At 48.3% G+C, this 22271-nt stretch overlaps 1 protein-coding gene across 1 annotated transcript in view; it reads left to right on the forward strand.

The window, feature by feature from the left end:
* The window catches only part of P2rx7 (purinergic receptor P2X 7), a 40096-nt gene that overhangs the window by 9954 nt on the left and 7871 nt on the right, over positions 1-22271 (forward strand). Inside the window, exons 2-12 of the mRNA XM_055605990.1 lie at positions 260-428; positions 1667-1738; positions 4583-4655; positions 5757-5853; positions 10352-10432; positions 11090-11219; positions 12478-12614; positions 16921-17011; positions 19339-19404; positions 19622-19771; positions 22022-22123. Of these exons, the coding sequence (XP_055461965.1) occupies positions 260-428; positions 1667-1738; positions 4583-4655; positions 5757-5853; positions 10352-10432; positions 11090-11219; positions 12478-12614; positions 16921-17011; positions 19339-19404; positions 19622-19771; positions 22022-22123 (1168 nt within the window). The remainder of the gene's footprint in view (positions 1-259; positions 429-1666; positions 1739-4582; positions 4656-5756; positions 5854-10351; positions 10433-11089; positions 11220-12477; positions 12615-16920; positions 17012-19338; positions 19405-19621; positions 19772-22021; positions 22124-22271) is intronic.

Below are 22271 nucleotides of genomic sequence, written 5' to 3' on the forward strand. Positions count from 1 at the left end.
CAAGCCCAGCTGATGTGTTCCGGAGCCCTGGGACAGAGCCATTCAACCTGCCAAGAGTGGGACTATGAATTGAGGTCCGTCTATACTGGGTAATTAATAAAGAAGAGGGCAGGTCTAACTGCTGGTCCCAGTTTGCAGAAGGGGGAGTCACAGCGAAGCAGGCTGTGGGCAGAAGCAGCTCCCCGCCTCAGAGTCTGCAGCTCAAACCACTGCCCTGGCCTGTGAGAAAACCACTGATGCTTTTTTCATCTGTCCTCAGCTTTGCTTTGGTGAGTGACAAGCTTTATCAGCGGAAAGAGCCCGTTATCAGCTCGGTGCACACCAAGGTCAAAGGGATTGCAGAGGTGATAGAAAATGTCACAGAGGGCGGGGTGACGAGGCCGGTACAAAGAATCTTTGACACTGCGGACTACACCTTCCCTATGCAGGTAAGTACCAGGCAGCTGACGCCAGGACTCATCCTCGCCACTTCCCTGTCCCCATCCTTAGAGTAAGAGCCTCAGTTCAAAAGGAAAAGACAAGAAAAAAGTTAGCTTGTGCCTGAGGATATACAGCTCAACTGGTACAATGCATGAAAACCATGGAGCCCCAAGAGGTCAAAGCTGGAGAATCAGGAGTTCAAGGTCACTCTCAGCTGAATAGTGAGTTTGAGGCCAACCCGGAATACGTAAGACCTTGTCTCAAAAGAAAAGCGTTGGTCCTATTTAAAACCTGTGAAAATCCCAACTGAGAAAAACCTAAAAATTGCAAAACTGGGTCACATCCAGCAGCTCAAAGAAGATGGTCTTTGCTTTATCCTACCCGGCTGCTCAAAATAGCAGCACATCCTGGCAAATTCCAAATGAGATCTGATTTGCTCACACTGAGGCGCACACGGCTTTGGGCTCAGGGCCACCTTGTGGCGCGTTCGGCCTGCCTTCAGGACGACAGGGAGCTCGTCTGCTTCTGCATGTCCTGTGTGGCCCGTTGTTGCTGAAAAAGTCATCAGGAGATGGTTCCTGGGTCTTTCTGAACAAAGGATGTGGTGACAAAGACAGAGAAGGTGGAGGTCACAGCAGAGAGTGTGACTAGCTGAGTCTGCGAAGCAGGAAAAATGAAACAGTTACCAAAAAAGGAGAAGTAAAAGAGGGGCCAAGGAGTTAGGAACAGATGGGGGTGTGGGAGGAACAAAAGAGCCCATTGCAACCCTGGGGAGCCAGAGCACTTGGCAAAGTCAGCAGGCCCAAGCTGGTATTTGTTTCTAGCTACAGACCATAAAAGCCACTGATTGCCCAGGTAGTGGGAAGCCCCATGGCCTTCCATTAAGCCCTGAGAAATCTGAACAACCTGCCCAGGATGCAGCCCACACCCCACCTCCACTTCCCCAGCTCTCCAGAGTCTCCGTTTAATGGGATTTTACTGTGTCAGAAAAAATGACACAGCTGCTTTTGAGGCTGGCTTGGAAAATGACTGTTCCCTACACTTGAGAGCTCCGCTCCCCCCGGCCCTGCGGGACAGCTCCTGCAGCTTTGATATTAAGCCCTCGGCAAAGTCCATGCTGCCCACGGCCTCTTTCTAGGGGCTTCCAAGAGGACAAAGGCTCACCCCTGGCACTTAGCAAAACATATTATGCCTCTTAAGGAGTTCTGTTCCCCAAGCTTCATCCTTGCTCTGCCACTTTTCTCAGCAGGGGAACTCGTTCTTCGTAATGACAAATTTTCTCAAGTCAGAAGGCCAAGAGCAGAAGCTATGTCCTGAGGTAAGCAGGGGACCCACTCAGAGAGGTCAAAGGGCTGAGATGCATTCTGGGAACCGAGATCTTTTGTCGGCCTGCCTCAGGCTCCGGCTGCAGCACTAGGAGCCTGGGCGAACTCCGGCTCTTTCCTTCACAAGCCCTCTGTGCAGCTCACAACAATATGATTCCTGGCGTGTGTGTGTGTTATTTCACATTTCACTGGAGCCTCACAAATTCAGGGGTATAACTCCTAGGCCCTATTCTACACAAGAGAACACTTAGACATGTTCTGATACGCTGCAAAGCCCTCAGAAAATGTGCTGTTTGGGGAACCAAAATGGTCGCCCAGAGCAGAAGAAACCCAAGGCTTCCATGGGGTACCGCCAGCCTGGAGGCCACCACATGACTGGGGAGGACAGTTTAGCTACACTGCAATCTGGCCTGGGTCATTCCACATGGACACCTGCCTCCTCTCTGGGCACGTCACTGCTCACACTGTCCCTGGTCATCTCAGTAAACGTGGCCAAGCCCTAAAGTACACCTGAATATAAACTGCTCGTTCTAGCAGTTCAAACTCCCAGGCACCTGAAGGGCCTCACCAGCTTCTTCTCACCATTCCACGGTGGACTGAATTCAGCTGAACCGGCTCGTTTCCCACACAGCTGCCATTAGCATCATTTGGAGGCTCAAAGCGCTGGACGTCTCTCCCCTCCTAGGAGTCTTCAAGGGTTTTTCTCTCCTTGGGGTCTTTCTGCATGCTTTCCCCCAGAAGAGCAGCCAGATTAGCATAGTGCAGCTCAGGAACCCCAGAGTCAGAAGGAAGAAAGCTGAAGCCTGGGGCTGGCACTGTGCTATTTCTGCCGCCTCCTACAAGCACACAGAGGCCCACCTCCAAAGGGAGGGAAATAGCTCGTCTATCAGCCCGGAGAATGCTTGAGAAGCTCTCCAGCCCCTGTGGCAATTATGAAACTAACAGTGTTAGAGTTTCTCTTAGAAATATAAAAAACAGAATCGGTTTATCTTCTTTCCTGGGAGTTCCTTCTAGATAATGAAGATCACGACTGCTCAAGAGCCATAGTATATTATCATTCACTCACTCACGCATTCACTCACTCATTCATTTATACTACAATTATCAAGGCCTATAGTGAGTCCAGCAGGCAGTTAGGCTACAAAGATGTGACTTGGGCTTTGCAGGCAAAAGACTCATAGCTGAATTTAGGGGATACCAAGAGAAGAACCCAGAGGCCTGGCTGGTCACAGAAAGAAAGCATTCCAAGCAGTAAAGAGCAAATGAGTGTGAAAAGCGTGCGAGCTATTTGCTGAGCAAGGACTACACTACGCCCTCTTTCCAAAACTCGTCCCACCTTCACAGCACCCACCCGAGACAAAGCAAGTTATCCTCCTTTCACAGATGAGTTAAAGCTAGGGGCAGTGAAATGAATGACTCGGCCATGGAAACACCACCCACAGAGAGATCTGCTCTCCCAGAACCCCAGGGTACCTGGACTCAAGACCTAGATCCTTGCCCCAGTCTTAGGGGCAGACAGGCAGGTGACGATGAGCAGTGGCTTTCTTCCTGCGTGTACATGTGTTTGTTCCGTCTTTCCTGACACTGGCTGTGTGAAGTGAAACATGCAGAAACGAGGCCCTCTCTTTGCCCTTCCCTTATCCTGTCCATCACCCCCAGACACAGCTGACTCAGGCTTTCCAGGCAGGATCATGTTGGTGGCGCCCTTTCTCCTGACACCGCCTGCTGCCTGCTTGCTCGGCTCTGTGGTGGCAGGGGCCCTGTAACCGCAACCTTGCCATCTGTTCTCTACCCCAAAGACCATCTCTGAAAGTACCTCCTGGCTGCCTTGACACCTGCAGTTTGTATTTTTTATTTACTCTTGTTTTTTTTTTTAAGATTTATTTATTATGCATTGTTTGGTTGTGAGCCTCCATGTGGGTGCTGGGAATTGAACTCAGGACCTCTGGAAGAGCAGCCAGTACTCTTAATCTCTGAGCCACCTCTCCAGCCCCTACTCTTGTTTTTAATTGAGATAGAATTTATGTACTCTAAAAACCTTTGACTTCCAAGTATATAATTCAGTGATTTTTTTTTTTGCAAACCACCATTACCTAATTCTAGAAAATTACTATCATACTCCCCACCCAAGAAACCCTGACTCCCAAAACAAACTGTCCCCATTATCAGTCAGTCTTCTCCAGCCTCCCCACAGCCACTGACAGCCACCAGTCTGTGCTCTGTCTCTGTGGATTTGCATATCCAGGACACGTCCTACCTATAGAACCAGACGTGGCCTCTGTGTCTGGCTCCTTTCATACCCCATCGCGCTTTGAGGATGGCTCATGACGTAGCATGTGTCAGGACCTGGCAGAACAAGACTCCACATACGGGGGTTGGGAGGATGGATCAGTCATTAAAGTGTTTGCCATCAAGCATGAGGATCTGAGTTCGATCCCCCACATCCACATAAGAAGCAGGGTAGAGCTGGCCACACTTGTAATCTTAGTGCTGGGGAACTGTGTGGGTAAATCCCTGGGCCTTGATGACCAGCCAGCCCAGCCAGTGGGTGAGCTACAGTCTTAGCTGGAGACCCTGTCTCAAAAAATATGGGGAAGAGTGATAGAAAAAGACACCTGACCTCTGGCTTACACACACACACACACACACACACACACACACCCCATATGAATATACCACCTTTTATTTGTCTCCTCTCACATTGATGGATTTGGTCTATTTTCATTTTCGGGCATCACGAGTGATGTTGCAATGAACAGTGGTGAGCAGGGGTTGTGGTTTCTTGGTGGCTCATGATGCAATGTTCACTCTCTGCTCTCCTGCCCTTCTTCCTGAAGTTTCCCACCCGCAGCGCACACTGTTATTCTGACCAGGGTTGCAAAAAGGGATGGATGGATCCGCAAAGCAAAGGTACTTTTCTTTGTCTTTCCCTGAGCTACTAAGTGGGGATGGTCTGGCATCTTTGTCACCTTCATGATGTCCAGTTTGGGGTCCTTAGTCTCTGGCTTTTAGCTGACCTTTGTGCAGGGTCGAATTCTTGGAACACTTCCCCAAAGGTAGAGAAACAGGAACTCTAGCCTCCAAGGACCTGGAGGCTTAACCTTTTCCTTCCTTCCTCCCTCCTTTGATCCCTTTCTCCCTCCCACTCTTTCTTTTCTTTCTCCATTCTAGAGATTGAATCCAGGGCCTCATGCAGGCTGGGTAAGCATTCTACCACTGAGCTACAGCCCCAGCCTTGCAAAAAGCAATGCCTCATGTTTTAATTTAAAAAGATAGCCGGGTGTGGTGGCATATGACTGTAATCCCAGCACTCGGAAAGGCAGATCTCTGTCAGTTCGAGACCAGCCTGGTCTACAGAGGGACTCCAGGACAGCCAAGCCTGTCCTGAAAAACCAAAAAACCAAAACAAAACAAAAACACATAAGACACTGGGCTGTGGTGGTGCAGGTCTTTAATCCCAGCACTCCTGAGACAGAGGCAGCGGTAGACAGATCTCTGTGAGTTTGAGGCCAGCCTTCCAGAGCATCCAGAGCTTAAATAGAGAGAACCTGTCTCAAAACAAGGAAGTAAGAGCCACCATCGATGTACACACCCACACTCATAGAAAGGCACCTGAGTGTTGAGTTCCATTCCATAATGTGTGTGAGTTGCCATGGAGATTATTGTACTGTGGTTTGCCCTGTATTGGTTCTCTCTCTTCCTGATGCTTCAGAAGGATGCTCCCAAATTCATCATGTGACTTTACACATCCTAGACAAGCTGTATACCCTGCAGGTGCTCAGATGCCACGTAAGAAGCCACATTTTAGTCCATGTATAGTGGACTTTGAATACAGAACTCTCCTCTTAGGGATCTCTCTCTGTTTGGCTTAGGGTGCATATGTGATGAGGATGGGGTTCACCGAAGAGGGAGCCGCTTGGGCCTCTGCACACTGAGTGCATGGTGTCCCTAGAGATATCCCTCGTCTGGTACATTCACCTCTCTGCTTCTTCAACCCTTTGGAATTTGTAGGAATCCAGACTGGCAGGTGTATACCATACGACGAGAGAAGGAAGACCTGTGAAATCTCTGCCTGGTGTCCTGCCGAGGAGGGGAAAGATGCCCCGCGGTGAGTTGCATGGTTAGGGGCACCAACAGTGGTCTTGGCAATGCCAGCCTCTCTAGGGCTCCTGGGATTCTTTGATTGGCATAGGCCTGGCTGCGAAGTCCTGGCTTGCAGACCTCTCTGCCATCTCTGGGAAGGCTATGCCAGCTCTTAACATGTTATAGTAGTAACCCCTGGGTTTGCTCTGATCTGCCAGAGCTTATATTAAATGACAAAGAATATGAAGAGGCAGAGCTGGGGAGGAGGCTCAGTGAGCAGTGTCTGACCAGCGAGCCTGATGACTGGAGTTTGGATCCTAAGCGCCAGGCATAAACAGCCAGGGGTAGCAGCAGACGGTTGTAGTCCCAGCTGAGGAGGCTGTGAGAAGCATCCCTGGGCTGCTGGCCAGCTAGTCGAGCCAGATTGGTGAGCCCTAGGTTCAGTGAGAAACGCTGCCTCAAAAAATAAGATGGAGACTCACTGAGGAAGACCTCTGGCCTCCACACGGGGGCATTCTGCTCCTGGAAGAATAGTGGTTCTAGACAGCTCTGTACGAGAGTGATGGGGATGTTTGGTACCCAGGGTGTCCCATATGGTAGCTGCCTGCAACCTGTGGTGACTGGACACATGAAACAAGGAATGGAATTTTAATTGAAAACGCATTTAATTTTTAATTTTTCACATTATACTTATTTACATTTGTTTGCTTGTCTGATTGTATATGTGGTGCTTATGTGCCATGCTGTGCCTCTGGACAACTTCCAGAAGCTGATTCTTTCTTTCCACCATGTGGGTCCCAGGGAGTGAACTTGGGCCATCAGGCTTAGCGGCAAGCACCTTTACCCACTGAGCCATCTCACTGGCCCTAATTTTAATCTCACAGCCATTGATTCTTTAAGACTTCCCAAAACAGTCTGGACTCAGGGTCACTCATATGTGGGACAAAGAGATACAGAGGTGGCTCAGGCCAAGCTCCACCCACCATCCAACATCAGGGTGCAGGCTGTAGAGTACTGCCCTTTCTGGCCTTCGACTGTCACCCCCGTTTCACTTGTAAGCCAGGGGAGTTTCTTGATACAGAAGGTACTGTGCTGTGGGTGGGGTACCAGCCTACACACCTCAGACCCCTGAGTTCTGGGATTAGAGCCATAAACTACTAAACCAGCTTCCTAGGTTGTACTTTGACATGACCTAGGGCATGAAGTCTCCTCACGTGAGATATGAACCAGATAGTTCCCTTAACCCTCCGCTCATTTAAGACAGCGACTGAGGAGTTGGCGTTCCATTTGTCGGTCACCTCCCTTGTGTGTTGCTTCATACAGAACAAAAATCTAAGAAAAACGGGCAGGGAGTGGGTCTCGGGATTCTCGCTCTGTAATAGAGGAGATGAGACATGCAGAGAAGATGTAATTCAAACTGAAAAGCTATAAATGTCACGTAAGAGGAGCCTGCAGTCTTGAGTCCTGAGCCAGTTTTACTTGTTCCTTATATGTGCACATATATTTTTAGACCTTATTGTGATAATTTCATACATAATATATGTAGTACATAAAATGTGCATACACACAACACATATTATATATATATCATGTGTTTTGATGATATCTAACCCAAATTTCCCCTCCCACTCTCCTGAGTCCCTTCCCCAAATGCTTTCTTCTTCCACCTTCATGCCTGCCCCCCCACACAGTAATTCACTGAGTCCAGTTAGCTCTGTCTGCATGAACGTAGGTCTGGGCCGATTCACCTCAGATGGCAACATAGAGAAAGGAGCCCTTCCGGCAGCCATGGTTTGCCAATGGCTCCTCAGCTGTGGGTGGAGCCTCATGATCCCATCTCCCATCTGTGCTGGAATACTCACTACCTGATCTTTTGTAGGTCGTATGTAGGTAACTATAGTTTCTATGAGTTCATGAAAGCAACAGCCATGTCATGTCCAGAAGACAGCTCTCCTCCCCATCCTCTGCTTAGTATTCTCATCATCCTCTCATCCTCGATAGCCCCTGAACCTTCAGTGGGTGTTGATATAAATTGCCATTGCTCATCAGTCCTTTTTTCCTTAGCGCTTGGACCAGCTACGAGTCTGCATTTACCACTGCCCACTGCAAAGAGGAGCTTCTCTGACCAAGGCTGACAGGAGCACTCACAGGAGATAAGCAAATACAGAGAAGGCAGTCTGACACCATGTTCATTTAGAAAAACAGAAGTAGGTTTACCTAGGGCCTATGACCTAAGCCACGAACTTTGGACCAGGTTTGCACTACCAGACAAGAAGTCCCTCCTGTGCAGCACCCCTCAAATCCAATGAGAAAGCACCTGGTCACCACATCACCTTCGTGCCACCATATAAGCAACCTTGCCTGGCAGGTTGGTATTGTAACATGCAGAATTCACTGCTGGGTAACACCATTGGTGACTTTTCTCCTTCAGTGGCCTGCACAGCCCTTTCTGGCACTAGCAGGCAAGGAGGAAATCTTCAGGTCAGTTCCAGATTGATTCCTCCAGGTCCAAAGTGTGTTATGATTTCAGTAATTCGTCTTTTAAGTTTTATTTATTACAAATACAAGGTTCTGCCTGCATGTACACCTGCATGCCAGAAGAGGGTGCTAGATCTCATTATAGATGGCTGTGAGCCACCATGCGGTTGCTGGGAATTGAACTCAGGTCCTCTTGGAAGAGCAGGCAGGGCTCTTCACCTCTGAGCCATCTCTCCAGCCCCAGTAACATGGTCTGATCAAGTACTGATGGTGAACCCCAAGAACAATGGCGACAGCTTCTTTTGAGGACCCCTGCCGCTCCCCAGCAGTTTCACATAGGAACCCACACAGGACACTGAAATTTCCCTTCAATAATCCATATCTTCTAATGGAAGCAGTTTGTCTACTTAAAGCATGAAGTTTAAAATAAAAGTTGTAAGGGCACAGTCCAGAACAAGGCAGGAATGTGTTGTAAATAAATAAGACTTTCATGCAGGTACCATGAACTCAACTTTATTAAACAGAAGGAAAAAAAAAGAGATATCATTTTTGGTTTTATTTATTTATTTTTTTAATTTTTACTGTACTGAATGAGACATTCAGAGTCCATGGTTCCAGGCCTTGAAGGTGTAAGGTTTCCTCTTCCCCCTTCTAACCCTTCTCCTAGTCATTTCTCTTCTTTTTGACTTTCCTCACATTGTAGTTCATAGAGCTCAAGAAATTCTTTAGCCTTTTGTTCCCTCTAAAGCTCTGAAATGTTCTCATTGCCATACTATGTCTAATGACCTCTGAGAGCCGACTGTGGGCACTATGTGGCCTTAGGTCCAGGGTCCACGTGGGACAGAAGGGAGGACTAGGAAGTAGAGCCATCCCTATCCAGCCCTCTAGCGAGCCCAAGAAGGAGAGAATTGAGACTATATGCCACAGGGAACTGTGAGTGCTGAACAGGCAAAAATGACAGCATTCCCTATGGCTATGTCCCATGAGAGCCAAGACTACATTCCAGAAGTGCTGGAATGAAAGTGAGATGGTTCCTGATGGCCCCTCCACCCTTGCCTGTCGCTGCTGAGTACCAGAGGGTTGGCTTTGTTCTTTTTGGTTTTGGTTTTGGTTTATTTTGTTTTTTCATGTCACGGTTTCTCTGTGTAGCCCTGGCTGTCCTGCAATTAGCTGTGTAGACCAGGCTGGCCTCCAACTAGGGGATTCACCTGCCTCTGCCTCCCAAGTGCTGGAATTAAAGGTGTGCACTGCCAGCGCCCAGCATTTGTTTTTGTTTTTTAACCTTCAGCCAGTTTCCTCCATCTTTTATAGACTGTCAGCTGCTGGCAGTCTTGCTCATTGTGATGTCCCAGTTCCCTTATTCTGTGTCCAGTACCATAATTATTTGTTAATGGAAGGTTGGCTGGCTGGTGGCTGGATGGCCTTCCTGTGGTCTGGAACTTTGATTCCTCTAACTCAGGGGAGAACTAAATGCTATCTGGAGCCTCTGAGGATGAATGAATGAACGAATGAGTTGAATGAATGAATGACACAGACAACTCTGTGTGTGGTCCTGTGATAAAGGCTGAATATGATTATTCAGCCTTGTGGTGGCTACAAGTCTATTCAGGAAGCTACAAACATGGCCGCTCAAGAGCTGAGCAGCACTGGCTCAAAGCCAGTTTTAGGTTTACCGATGGTGGATGTGGGCTTGACCCCAGCCATGGTAGGAGTATTTAATTTACGCCATGATGAGCAGCAAGTGCTACATTTGAGGCCCTTTCCCATTTCTCCCTTGGAGAGCTAGCTGTCAGGTGGTAACAGGGCACCACGCAGAGCCAAGCATGCATTTGTGTCATGTCTGACCTGACACCGTAATTGCCGTGAGGGGGCTCAAGAAGGGAGAAGGCTTCTTGAAGAAGCTACAGGCCTTGTGGAGAACTTTGGAAAGTTTTGCCTACCTAAGTTGCTGTACTCGTTTCTCTTCACTCAAAAGCACGAAACCATAACCCTCCGATCCAAGGACTCTGTCCCTGAGGTCACAGATCCTCGTTCTTCTCTCCCAGGCCTGCACTCTTGAGGAGCGCTGAAAACTTCACTGTGCTCATCAAGAACAACATTGACTTCCCGGGCCACAACTATACCACGTAAGCATCCCCAGTGCCTGGCTGTACGGGTCCGTTATCTCGGCCATGGAGCGAATGATCTCAAACCTAGAGGGCCTAAAATCACACAAGCTTTTCTCTCTCATCTGTGGATTAGGAACCTGAAAGGGTCTCTGCTGGGTGGTTCTGGCTCACAGTCTTTCCAGAGCCGTCAGTCAGGCTTGATTACAGCCGAGCCCCTTTCCGGCCTTCCCCATGTGGCTGGGGCAGGAGGACTTCCGTTCCTCAGCCTGCTCATCGCGCCCAAGGACTGTTTTGAGTGTCCCTAGGCCACAGTGGCTGCTTCCCTGAGCAAACAATCTGGACAGCGGATGAGCACGGGCAGCTGAGATGGAAGCCACAGTCTGTGGAAGCGACAGCCCACTGATTCTGCAAACGCTCTCGGTCACAAAGATTGTTCTTAGCACAGTGTAAGGGCCCCAGGAGATGAGGCAGCTGCCTCACAGCTCACCTCAGGGAGCGATGGATCTGCTTGTAGTAGAGGGATGTGGAAATCAACAGTGTCCCATCGGGAGCTTGACAGCAGCCGTGGTGGAGGGACTTACACCACGGTAACCAGCAAGCACTTCTTATCAGCCGTCTGTTTCCCCTCTAGGGAGATGGCTGCTAAAACATCCATTTGTTTGCAATTCTGCACAGGAGAAACATCTTGCCAGATCTGAATGTCTCTTGTACCTTTCACAAGACTCGGAACCCTCAGTGTCCCATTTTCCGGCTAGGAGACATCTTCCAGGAAGCAGGAGAGAACTTTTCAGAGGTGGCAGTTCAGGTTGGTGGAGTCTTTGTACTGTGGTGCATGTGTGACGGGGGTGGGGTGGGGGTGGGGGTGGGGTGGAGTTGTCAAACATCTAATGACAGCATCTGATGGTGGACTGACCTTTGGGGTCCTAAAGTCACGGCTCACATTGATGTTTGGTATAAAGCGCGTGCCCAGAGCGCTGCCTGCATTCCTTTGGGGAACCCACGCCCCCGAGCGAGAGCGAGCTGCTTGGGGCAACCCTGCTGTGACTGCGGTACCAGCTTACCAGTGATGTACTGGCTTAAAACAGTATCCGTGTTCCTCTGCGCCTGGGGTGAAGGTCTAGGACGGGGCTGGCCTCCAGGCGCCAGCAGCAGCGCACTCCCTCTGGAGGCTCTGGGGGAGAACGCGTGTTCCCATCTCCCCCTTCCCCAGCAGCCTGCTCCTTGTATTTATGTATTGGTTGGCAGTCCCTTCCTCCATCTTTAAAGCCAACAACCAAGTCTTGCTTCAGGGGTCACAGTGACGTCTTAATGCTGTTGTGGTTTTGTTTTTGTCTTGAGACAAGGTTTCTCTGTGTAGCCCTGGCTATCCTCCTGGAGCTAACTCACTGGCCTTGAACTCAGAGATCTGCCTCTGCCTCCTGAGTCTGGGATTATAAGCTTGAGACACCAACACCCAGCTGACTTTTTGGTGTTTTGAGAGTAGGTCTCACTGGGTAGCCCAGGCTGGCCTGGAACTCTCTGGCCCCCCCAAGTGCTGAAATTCCACAAGTACGCCACCATGTTTGTTTGGGTTCTCTTGGTCTCTCTCATAAAAATGCTCATCTTTAGCAGAGGGGACACCTCTAGGAAGGGCGCATAAGGCCAGGCAGCCTGTCTGTCTCAGGATCGCTCCCTGGCTCACACCTCCCAAAGCTTTTCCCAAGGGAGTGCAGACAGAAAGCAGAAAAGGCGTGTGGGGTGGTCCCTGGATCCCAGGCTATCCCGTTCATCTTACTCTATAATGGGGAGGAGTTAGGAGGGCATCTGAATGCAGGGGAGTCACTGAAAGTTACGTGTTAGGGGTAACTGAGGTAGTGGGTCCCAGGAGGGAAGAGCGGGGAGGCATGCCTGCCTCTGCCATGGTATTCTAGCCCTCGTCTGTGGCACTGAAGCCTTTTAATGAGTGTTTTCCCCGGAGAAGGAAACCCCTCCTCACAATGACATTACTGAGCAGGGCAGTGTCTGGTGCTTGAGTAAGCCACACCCACACATGCAGTGACCCCTCTGGTTGACTGCCCCTGCAGGGAGGGATCATGGGCATCGAGATCTACTGGGACTGCAACCTGGACAGCTGGTCCCATCACTGCTATCCCCGATACAGCTTCCGCCGCCTGGACGACAAGTACACCAACGAGTCCTTGATCCCCGGCTACAACTTCAGGTAACAGCATAGAATGTGCCAGTGGGCACACACAGCCATCAGGAAACACATGGCTGCCACTTCCCGGTTGCTGCTAGACTCCAATAAGGGCACTCAGACAAAAATGTAGGTAAATTATAGCTCATCAGCGTTACGGGTCATTAGGAAATGCAAATTGAAACCACAGTAAGATAATATTGTGGGCTGAGGAGTGGCTCAGTGGGCGAGGATACTTGCTGCCAGAGCCCTGAGTTGGACTGTCAGAACACACATGGTGAAAGAACAGAGCTGACTCTCACAAGCTGTCCTCTGACCTCCACACGTAGGCCATGTGCAGACATGTGCACGCACACTCATCACACAACACACAACACCCTAATCACATACAACACAACACACTCATCACACATCACACAATGTACACACACGTACCACACACCACACACCACACACACACATCATACACACACTCACCACACACACACATAACACACATACTCATGTATACATCATCACCAGCAGCATAGTGACACAAAAAATACACATTCCCGGGCCCAGCCTATATTCTCCTGAGTCAGACTATATAGGGTGGGCCTCTGATCCGCATTTTCACAAGTCTCTGTGGGGCTCTGCTGTTCACTCGAATTTGAATACTGCTGATCCAGATACCTACCCTGAAAGCTCCATCCTGGAAACTGAGTCATGGGCCCCACCTGGGTGCTTGTTATGTAGTACTGAGCATCACAGCGACTCTCCTCCCTCCCCCTCCCCCCAGTTAGCAAACACCCACACTGGAATAAGATTTCTCTGCACATGTAGAATGTTTTAAACCTTGTGGCATTCTACACAAAGATTCGGGCATCCTAGTCTTCCTGAAAAACTAGAGCGTTTGACAAGAAGCTTTAACTTGATAATACAGGGCTCATATCCCACATGGAGATGGGTATCTATCCCTGAAGAAGCAGCATGTGGCTTTTGTGTTGCCACTGTCCTGGCCACTCCTTTATGTCCTTATATGGACTCGCATGCTTTATGCCTGGCGCCTGTGGAGACTGAGTTGGAGGTCCTTGACTCAGCATCATGCTGGCTGAGGCTTGCTGCCTCCTCTGGGCCAGTAGAGGTTCATCCTGAGCTCAGAAAGAGGGTGCGTAGTTCAGTTGACTTTCTGATCACCCTTGCTGAGTAGGTGTAGGGCTGAATAGGCTGTGACCATTGGCAAGAAAGAGAGGATAGGATGAACTGCCCCCTGACGGGCCTGGGCATTTTTATTTAGCAGTCAGCTAACGCATGCCGGGCAATGTACCAACCAGACATTAGCCGACATCCTCCTGGTTTCCGCCTGGTCCTGGTGGGATCTGAGCTCTCTAGAGAGCAAAGGGGTTATGACGTCAGTGTTCTCTTAGAATAAAGTGTTAGAAAATTTCTTGTTAAATGAGCCACAGGAGAACTCTTTGGCCACGGATAAACTGTGGAGATCTGACAGGCAAGAGGACAAGGTATTTTCAGACAGTGTCACAAAGGAGAAGGAAATTACAGGCTACATGAGGCATTTGGGGAAATAATAGCTTTCTTTTATACAGGAAGATGAAAAGCTCATGTTATATAACTTTGTCCTCAGGAAAAATATTTAGGCCGGGTGTGGTGGCGCAGGCCTTCAATCCCGGCACTTGGAAGGCAGAGGCAGGTGGATCTCTGTAAATTCAAAGCCAGCCTGGTCTACAAAAAGAAAGTCCAGGGCAGCCAGGGCTGCTACACAGAGAAACCATATATCAAAACACAAACAAACAAAAAAGGGAAAACATTTATGGGGCTGGGGAGATGGTTCAGCCATGAAATCACTTGCCGTGTGTGCACCAAGAGAACATGAGTTCCAGTCCCCAGCATCCATGTAAAAAGCCAGGCCTGGTAGTGGTGTGTGCCTAGAACCCCAGTGCTGGACAAGCAGAGACAGGAGGATACCTGGGGCTTGCTGGCTAGCCGCGCCGACAAACTGGTGAGCAGCAGGACCAGAGAGATCATGTCTGACAAAATAAGGTAGAGAGTGACTAGGAAGACGCCTGATGGGGACACTGTCCACACATACACACATGGACACACACACTCACTAAAATAAAGAAGACAGGGCTGGAGAGGTGGCTCAGAGGTTGAGAGCACTGGCTGCTCTTCCAGAGGTCCTGAGTTCAATTCCCAGCAACCACATGGTGGCTCACAACCATCTATAGTGAGATCTGGCGCCCTCTTCAGGTGCACAGGCACCTGAAGACCACCCCAGTCTCTGCTCTCATCCCCGAAGGGTTTCTGGGTTTACTGTCTAAGGATGCCTGCTAATCTGGGGATGTAGGACCACCCTGAACCCAAGGGAAGCTCATCTTGAGATGCTTATTTACATTTGCAGAAACTGTTTCCAAGTAAGGTCATATTCATGGTGCTGGCTTAGGGTTAGGCACTTGGACCTATCTTTTCTGCGGGACAATATTGAATCCAGAAAAGCACCTTTGCCCAGTGTCCCTCGCTGAGTTACCACCTGCCTGTACTGACATAGGGCCCTAGAATTACTCAGGCCTTCTGAAACCCTTCTTTGGCATTCGGGCCCAGGGACCCTCTTTTTGAGTAGTCTTGCCACATAATCCTTGCCCTCCGTTACGGCCCCCAATGGATGGCAAGAGCCTGGAAGCAGAAATCCAAGTACTTACAAAATTAATTTTCCCAGGCAAACCAGCCACAAGCGTGGAGTGCTGACGCATGCCGGCTTGTATAGTAGAGAGCAAACCACTAGACCGGGCAGGAAGGAAAGAACTGTCCGGGAATGAAACAATCAGATTCGAGGCAAGGGAAACCCCTCTGGCGAGAGATGAAACTTTGGCAGAGCATTTGTCTTCCATTTTCTTGTCTTCCCGCACCTAGAAATAGGTTGTGAATGACGCAGAACGAAAATGCACGTTTCTACGTAAGGACAGCCTGTGAAATGTAGACACTCTATGAGGCTTCCGGCTTTGTTGCTGCATTGTTTGGTTGCAGTTTTGTTTTCTTTTGCTTTTTTGAGGTAGGGCCTGACTATAGCCCAAGCTAGCCTTGAAATCACTGTGCAGCTCAGGCTATCCTTAAGTTCAAGGCAATCCAGCTGCCACAGCCTTCCAACTGCCAGGATAGCAGGTGTGTCCCACCGTGCCCTGCTAAACATACGTGGCTTATGTCTTCCTGATTATTTATGAAAAACAAATCACTTTTTTAAAATCTTGCACCCACTTGGGGTGGTTGTGATTGTGCCAGGTTAGTTCATGAAGGTGATTTAATGACGACACAGAGAAGGCAGTGTCAATGAACTTAACCCTATATATCTCAGAGGATGGGAGCAGGCCACCATACATAGGGCAGTAAGAGAGACATTGGTGAGACCCAGACTGCAAGCAAAGGTGAGGTGGGGCTGGGGAGGGAGCCAGGAGCTGCTAGTTTGAACACTGTCATCAGGCCCTGGGCTACAAGGACCTTCATGAACGATATGTCTGGTCTTGGCCCTACCTGCCTCTGTGTGCCTGAGGATAGAGAAATACTGGCTTGCTATGAGAATCAGATAGACGAGGTGATGACAGGGCATCCTGAACTGGCTGGAAGGTTCAGAATGTGGTTGTCAAAGACTCACATAGGATGACGTTCAGGCTGCTGCCCACAAGGTGACTTTTGGTTTGGCTCTGTGTTGTTTAATGGTTGGCAAAGAGATGAACACAGACTCTAAGAAAGCACCATTAGGGCAATCATTGAGCTGTCCGCAGTGGAAAACCGAGGCTGAGCCTCACGATGCCCTTCTTCCCAGTTCTGTTATAGAAGCTGCACCTATTTTTTCTCTTTTAAGAGATAAACATGCCCTGGCATGGTGCCAGACACCTTTAGTATCAGCAGTTAGAGACAGAGGCATGAAGATCTCTGAGTCTGAGGACAGTTTGGTTTACATAGTGAGTTCCAAGATGGGCAGGACTATCTTATCTAAAAAGAAAAAAGAGAAATAAACACATCACCTGAAGTTACTCTTTAGCTTCTTTGCTTATTGCTAATCGTATATTGCCTTAAATGCTGGCTGTTTTAATAGGAAACTAAAAGCCAGTTTCCTGTCACTCCATGATGATGTGAGCAGGTGAGGTAACTTGGGGACATTCTTTGGTTCCTGTTGTTCAGAGCCTAATTACAGGGCTGGACTAATCTTTCCTCTGCCAACTATGGCAGGCCTGGAGAGCAGGCACGGAAGACTGGATTGCCTACTGGTTTGCTCTTTCTCCCTGTAAAATCCCTGCACTTTCAGAAAGATTGTTGTAAATGTGCTTTTTCCCTGTAGATATGCCAAGTACTATAAGGAAAACAAGGTGGAAAAGCGGACACTGATCAAAGCCTTCGGGATCCGTTTTGACATCCTGGTGTTTGGCACTGTGAGTCCCTCCTCCCGGTCCTAGCACCTCCATCCTGTGACGGTCTAATTGTGGATGTAGTGGGGAGGGATGCTAGCAGCCACAGTCAGTAGTTGGCTCTGCACTAGCCACTCGTGAGATGAGAGGAGGAAGAACTGTATTGGGGTTCTGATGATGGAGAAAGCATCTGAAAAACATGGAATGTGACTGAGGAAAAAACTTCAAACATCCGAACTTTGGTGTATTTTTCTGGGACAAGCTTGTGCTACATAGCTAGCTGGCCATGAATCCTCAATCTCCCTGCCTCATCCTTCTAAATGCTGGAATCATAGGCCAGGACCACCAGGCCTAGAGGTAATATCCAACTTTTCAAATACTTTAACACTGAACTGGGGAGATGGCTCTGTGGGCGAAGCGCTTACTGGGCAAACATGAGGACTTAGTTCAGAACTCCCAGGACCCAGGTGAAAAAACCAGCGCAGCAGCACATGCCTCTAATCCCATGACTGGAGCAAGAGAGAGGAGGATCCCAGAGACTCCAAGGCCAGCCAGGTTCACTGAGAGACCGTCTCAAAAAACAATCATGCAGATAATCAATTAAGGAATGATATCCCAAAGTCAACCTCTTCTACATATGTTTGCACAGGCATGTACACCTGCACTCATACAAATGGTATCACAGACAACACACACATAGACACACACTAATTAATTCATTAGTCGATGTGGCACTGAGCGGGGGGTGTAGCTCAGCTGGTAGAATGTAAGCCTATGAGAAGACCTAGGTATGATCCCCAGCACCCAGGAAACTGGTGCACACCTAAAACTCCAGGCTTTGTGATTCAGAGGCAGGAGGATCTGGAGTTCAAGGTCATTCTCAGCTACACAGGGAGTTCAAGGCCACCCTAATATAGGTGAGATCCAACCTAGAAAATACAATTAAATAAATAAGAGGCTGTAGAGATGGCTCAGCAGTTAAGAACAATGACTGTTCTTCCTTCAGAGGACTTGGATTTGATTCCAAGCATCTACATGGGGGCTCACAACTGTCTATAACTCCATTTTCAGGTAGTCCAGTGCCCTCTTCTGGCCTCTGTGGACACCAGGTAACAGGTGGAGTGTAGGTATACAGGCAAAACACTCATACTCAGAAAATAATAAATCAAAATAAATAATCTTTAATACTAAAAATAATATATGATGAATGAAAGTCCCTGCAAAATATTTCGTAACAGATTCCAACTTAAACTGGCTTAGGGAAAAGTCTTTTTGGAAGACCACTTAACTGCAAAATCAAGGCAAAATTTCAGGCTTCAGATATGAGAGAATTCAGGTAACAAGATAACCGGGAACCCGCCTCTGCTCTTCTTCCATCCCCGAATAGCTGAGTCTCCACCGTGGTGTCAGACAGCTTCTGACACCTACCAGGTTAGCAACTTCAATAAAAACAAAACATCTCTTGTCCAGAAGTCTCTGCAGAGACTTTAGACAGCAAGCACTGGTTCCGCTTGGCTCTGTGTGGGTCACTGGTCCATTGCTACCCCAATCGTTATAATCAGGGCCATGCCATATGTTCAATGGCTGCTCTTGGACCAGCCCAGACCTGGATGAGGGGCCAGAGGACAGGACCAGGCACATCCACCTTCAACACTCAGACTGCACACACCGAGGATAAAAAGAAGTTCTCCGGAGGAAAACTGGGAAAAAGGAGAAGATGCCAGACACTCAGAAGTCAACTGGTGCCCACAGTGCCGTTTGGCAGCACACGATGAGTGCCACATAAGAATCAGTGAAATGTAAAGCTGGGGGCGGTGGCACACATTTTTAATCCCAGCACTCTGAAAGCAGAGGCATGCGGATCTTGTGAGTCTGAGGGAAGCATGGTATACTTACCACATTCCAGGCCACTAAAGGCTATATACATACATAAAGACTGTCTATACATAAATAAATAGGAAGGAAGACAAGAACCCATAAAATATAACTGAGAGAATGGAAAGGCCACTGAGAGTGGATCTTGAAAAGACCAACAAGGCAGAGATAGGCAGACATTTCTGCTTCCCAAGTAATCACATACTACGTACGGGAGAGCTTGCCTGAAACCCTCATCTCATATGGAAAGCAACCTTCAGTGGTCCTGCCTTACTGGCCACATCTCTCTAAACCATTCTAGATGGCAGAAAGGGGAAATATGGGGTCTTGTGGTCTCTGTGACAGAGAGAGTGAGCACGTAGCTGTGTCTCAGTGCTGCCACTAGGTTCTGCAAGTGCTAGAGGCAGCGACTGCCAGTTAGCAAGAAAAGGCACCACTCCAAGTTCAACCGAGTAATGCTTCCCGCTCTGTTTCAGGGAGGAAAGTTTGACATCATCCAACTGGTTGTGTACATTGGGTCCACACTGTCCTACTTTGGCTTGGTAAGAGATTCTCTTCCCCATCCTTTAAGAAAATTATTCAGGCCAGGGGTGCCGGCGATGTCCCGCTCGGGAGGCAGAGGCAGGCAGATCTCTGTGAGTCGGAGGCCAGCCTGGTCTACATGGTGAGACCCTGTCTCAGAAACACAATAGCAACAAAAGCAACAAGGGAAATGACTTGGCGAGAGGAGTCACGGGCGTGCTGTTCACATTTCCACAGGCCACTGTGTTCATTGACTTCCTCATCACCACATACTCAAGCACCTTCTGCAGGTCCAGCGTCTACCCCTATTGTAAGTGCTGTGAGTTCTGTGCAGTCAACGAGTACTACTACGGGAAGAAGTGCGAGTCCGTCACGGAGCCCAAGCCGGTAAGGCATGCTGCTTCCGCCAGACACCCAAACACACACAGATTCTGCTAGGCTAAAAAGTGTGTGGGGAAAAAAATAGGCCACTGTCCAGGTTTGATCCCTTGGTGGGTAAGTTCCTTGACAAGCCCAAATAACTGTCCTTCTGATGAGCCCTTTGGTTTTGAGAAAGAGATGCAAAAAATGGAGATGTTCACTTTGTTGAGAAGACAATTTTTCTGTTACATTTTTGTCATTTGTTACATTGGCACAGCCCTTCCCTGTCCCCATACAGCACAATGGCTTCAGAGAACCAGCCATTGGGCAGTAACTAATAATATATAAATCAGAGTATTTTACATCCTGTTTTTCTTTTCCATTTCTCCATACTTTTCACACAAGACACACACACAGTATACAATGCGTTCAGGACATTCACTAGATTTTTGTTAAATTGCTAATAATGAATGAGGATCAGGGAATAGTTCAGTAATAGAGCATTTCTCAGCATGGGTGAGGCCTGAGTTCCACACCCAGTTTTGCAAAATAGATAAATAAAAAAATACTTAACAGGGGACAAAAAAAAAAAAAAAAAAAAAAAACCATCTACCCCAAATGTCCACTGTGTGAACAGTGAAAGATGCCATGAAAAAATCTATAGTAAACAATGCTAGTCACCACTTGGGTAACTAATAGCAAGCAAGAAAAGAAAGCCTTTGGTTACTGTGTGTGTGTGTGTGTCCCACTAGAAAGAATGAAGTACACAGGAAGCAGGCATGGCAGCACACCCCTGCAGCCCCTCAGGAGGCTAAGGCAAGAACACTGTGAGAGCCAGGTCGGCCTGGAGACCTTGTTGCAAATAGCAAACTAGAGACTTGGATGTGGTGGCTCCTGCCTGTCATCCCAGCACTGGAGATGCTAAGGGAGGTGGACTGCCTTGAGTTCAGGGCTAGCCTAGGCTACAGAGTAAGACCTTGTCTCAAAGACACACACACACGGAGTGAGAAATAGAGATGCGGGTAGGGGAGAGATTGAGATTTAACACTGCTTTGCCCAAAGTCATACAGAGAGTAAATGGTAGCGCTGAGACTCCATCTCAGGCTGGCTGGCCTCAGAACCTGTCAGAAGCATTCAGGTACAAATAGCATGAGCAAATATCCAAGATGTTTTCTGTTTAGAGGGAAAAAAATAAATAAAAGAACCACATGTCACAGTTTATAGGTTAAAAGACAAGGGTACGCATAATCCACTTCTATACATTTTCTATATGTACATTTCACACACATATATGTTTATGTGCATATGTGGGTCCTGGATGAACACACAAGAATTCTAGCCATGGTGGTTGCTGGTTGGGCTGGCAAATAGCCTAAAGTAGGGAATAGGCACATACATATTGTTTTCATTTTTTAAATTTGGACTTTGTGAGGCAGCTCCACTCCTCTTACTTCAGGATCCCCCAGAGAAACCACTGGTTCCTTGAAAACAAAGAGGGTTACTTTGTTCTCCCTTCTCTGGGCACATCACTGTCCTTTTCCAGCAGCTGAATGTACAGTTCATTGTTTATTGTCCATTGTTCTCGTGTTCCTGATGGAAGCAGAAGTTCAGCCAAGCACAGCGTGTGACGTTGGCTTGCAATCCCCACAGCAGGTAGACTGTGGCAGGTGGGTGCTGAGTGTTTGAGGCTAGCCCAGACTGGAGAATAAGACCCTGCCTCAAAAAAGAAAATAACTCTCTGAGTTTGAGGCTAGTCTGGCCTAGAGAGTGAGTTCCTAAACAGCTAAGCGTATAAAGAGAAGCTCTATCTAAAAAAAAAAAGAGGAGGTGGAAGAAAGGAAAAAAAGAAAAGAAAGAAGGAAGAAAGAGAGGAGAGGTGGCAGAGTAGGAAAGAAGGAAAAAGAGAAGGAAGAAAGGGAAGAGGTAGAGGAAGATTAGTTCACCTTTGTAACTAAAATGGCCCTGCCTGGATGAGTGAAATTTAGCAAATAGGTGAACAAGTTAGGGGCACCACCAAAGCCCTCAAGAGGCTGCATCCAGGGAGACTGTCCTGAGGAGAGCTAAGCACAGGTGTTGCGCTGTGCTTTGGCCTCCCTGGATTATGGCCAGGACAGCTCTCCCTGTCAGGGTGCTTGGGGCTCTGTCTGGCTTCCCTTTGGGTCTGTAGCTTGCTTTGTCATGTGGTAGATGTGGTTAGCAGATGTGTTCACATATGTCTGAAGCGGCAACTCTTGAAACTTCTGTACGGAAACAGACTTTTTAACCTTCTTTTCCTAGACCTTAAAGTATGTGTCCTTTGTGGACGAGCCCCACATTCGGATTGTAGACAAGCAGCTGCTCGGGAAAAGTCTGCAACTTGTCAAAGGCCAAGAAGTTCTGGTAAGTGAAAAGGTTGGGGTTTTATTTATTTATTTATTTTAGGAGATTTTGCTCTTAAATATAAATACGTGTAGATATTTATATAAATCACAACTGATGAATTTTAGCAAAGTAAACAGGATCGTGGAACCAGCACCTAGATTGAAAA

This window comes from Psammomys obesus, unplaced genomic scaffold (genome assembly GCF_907164565.1).
Source record: "Psammomys obesus unplaced genomic scaffold, mPsaObe1.curated_primary_1811, whole genome shotgun sequence".
In the NCBI taxonomy this organism is placed as follows: domain Eukaryota; kingdom Metazoa; phylum Chordata; class Mammalia; order Rodentia; family Muridae; genus Psammomys; species Psammomys obesus.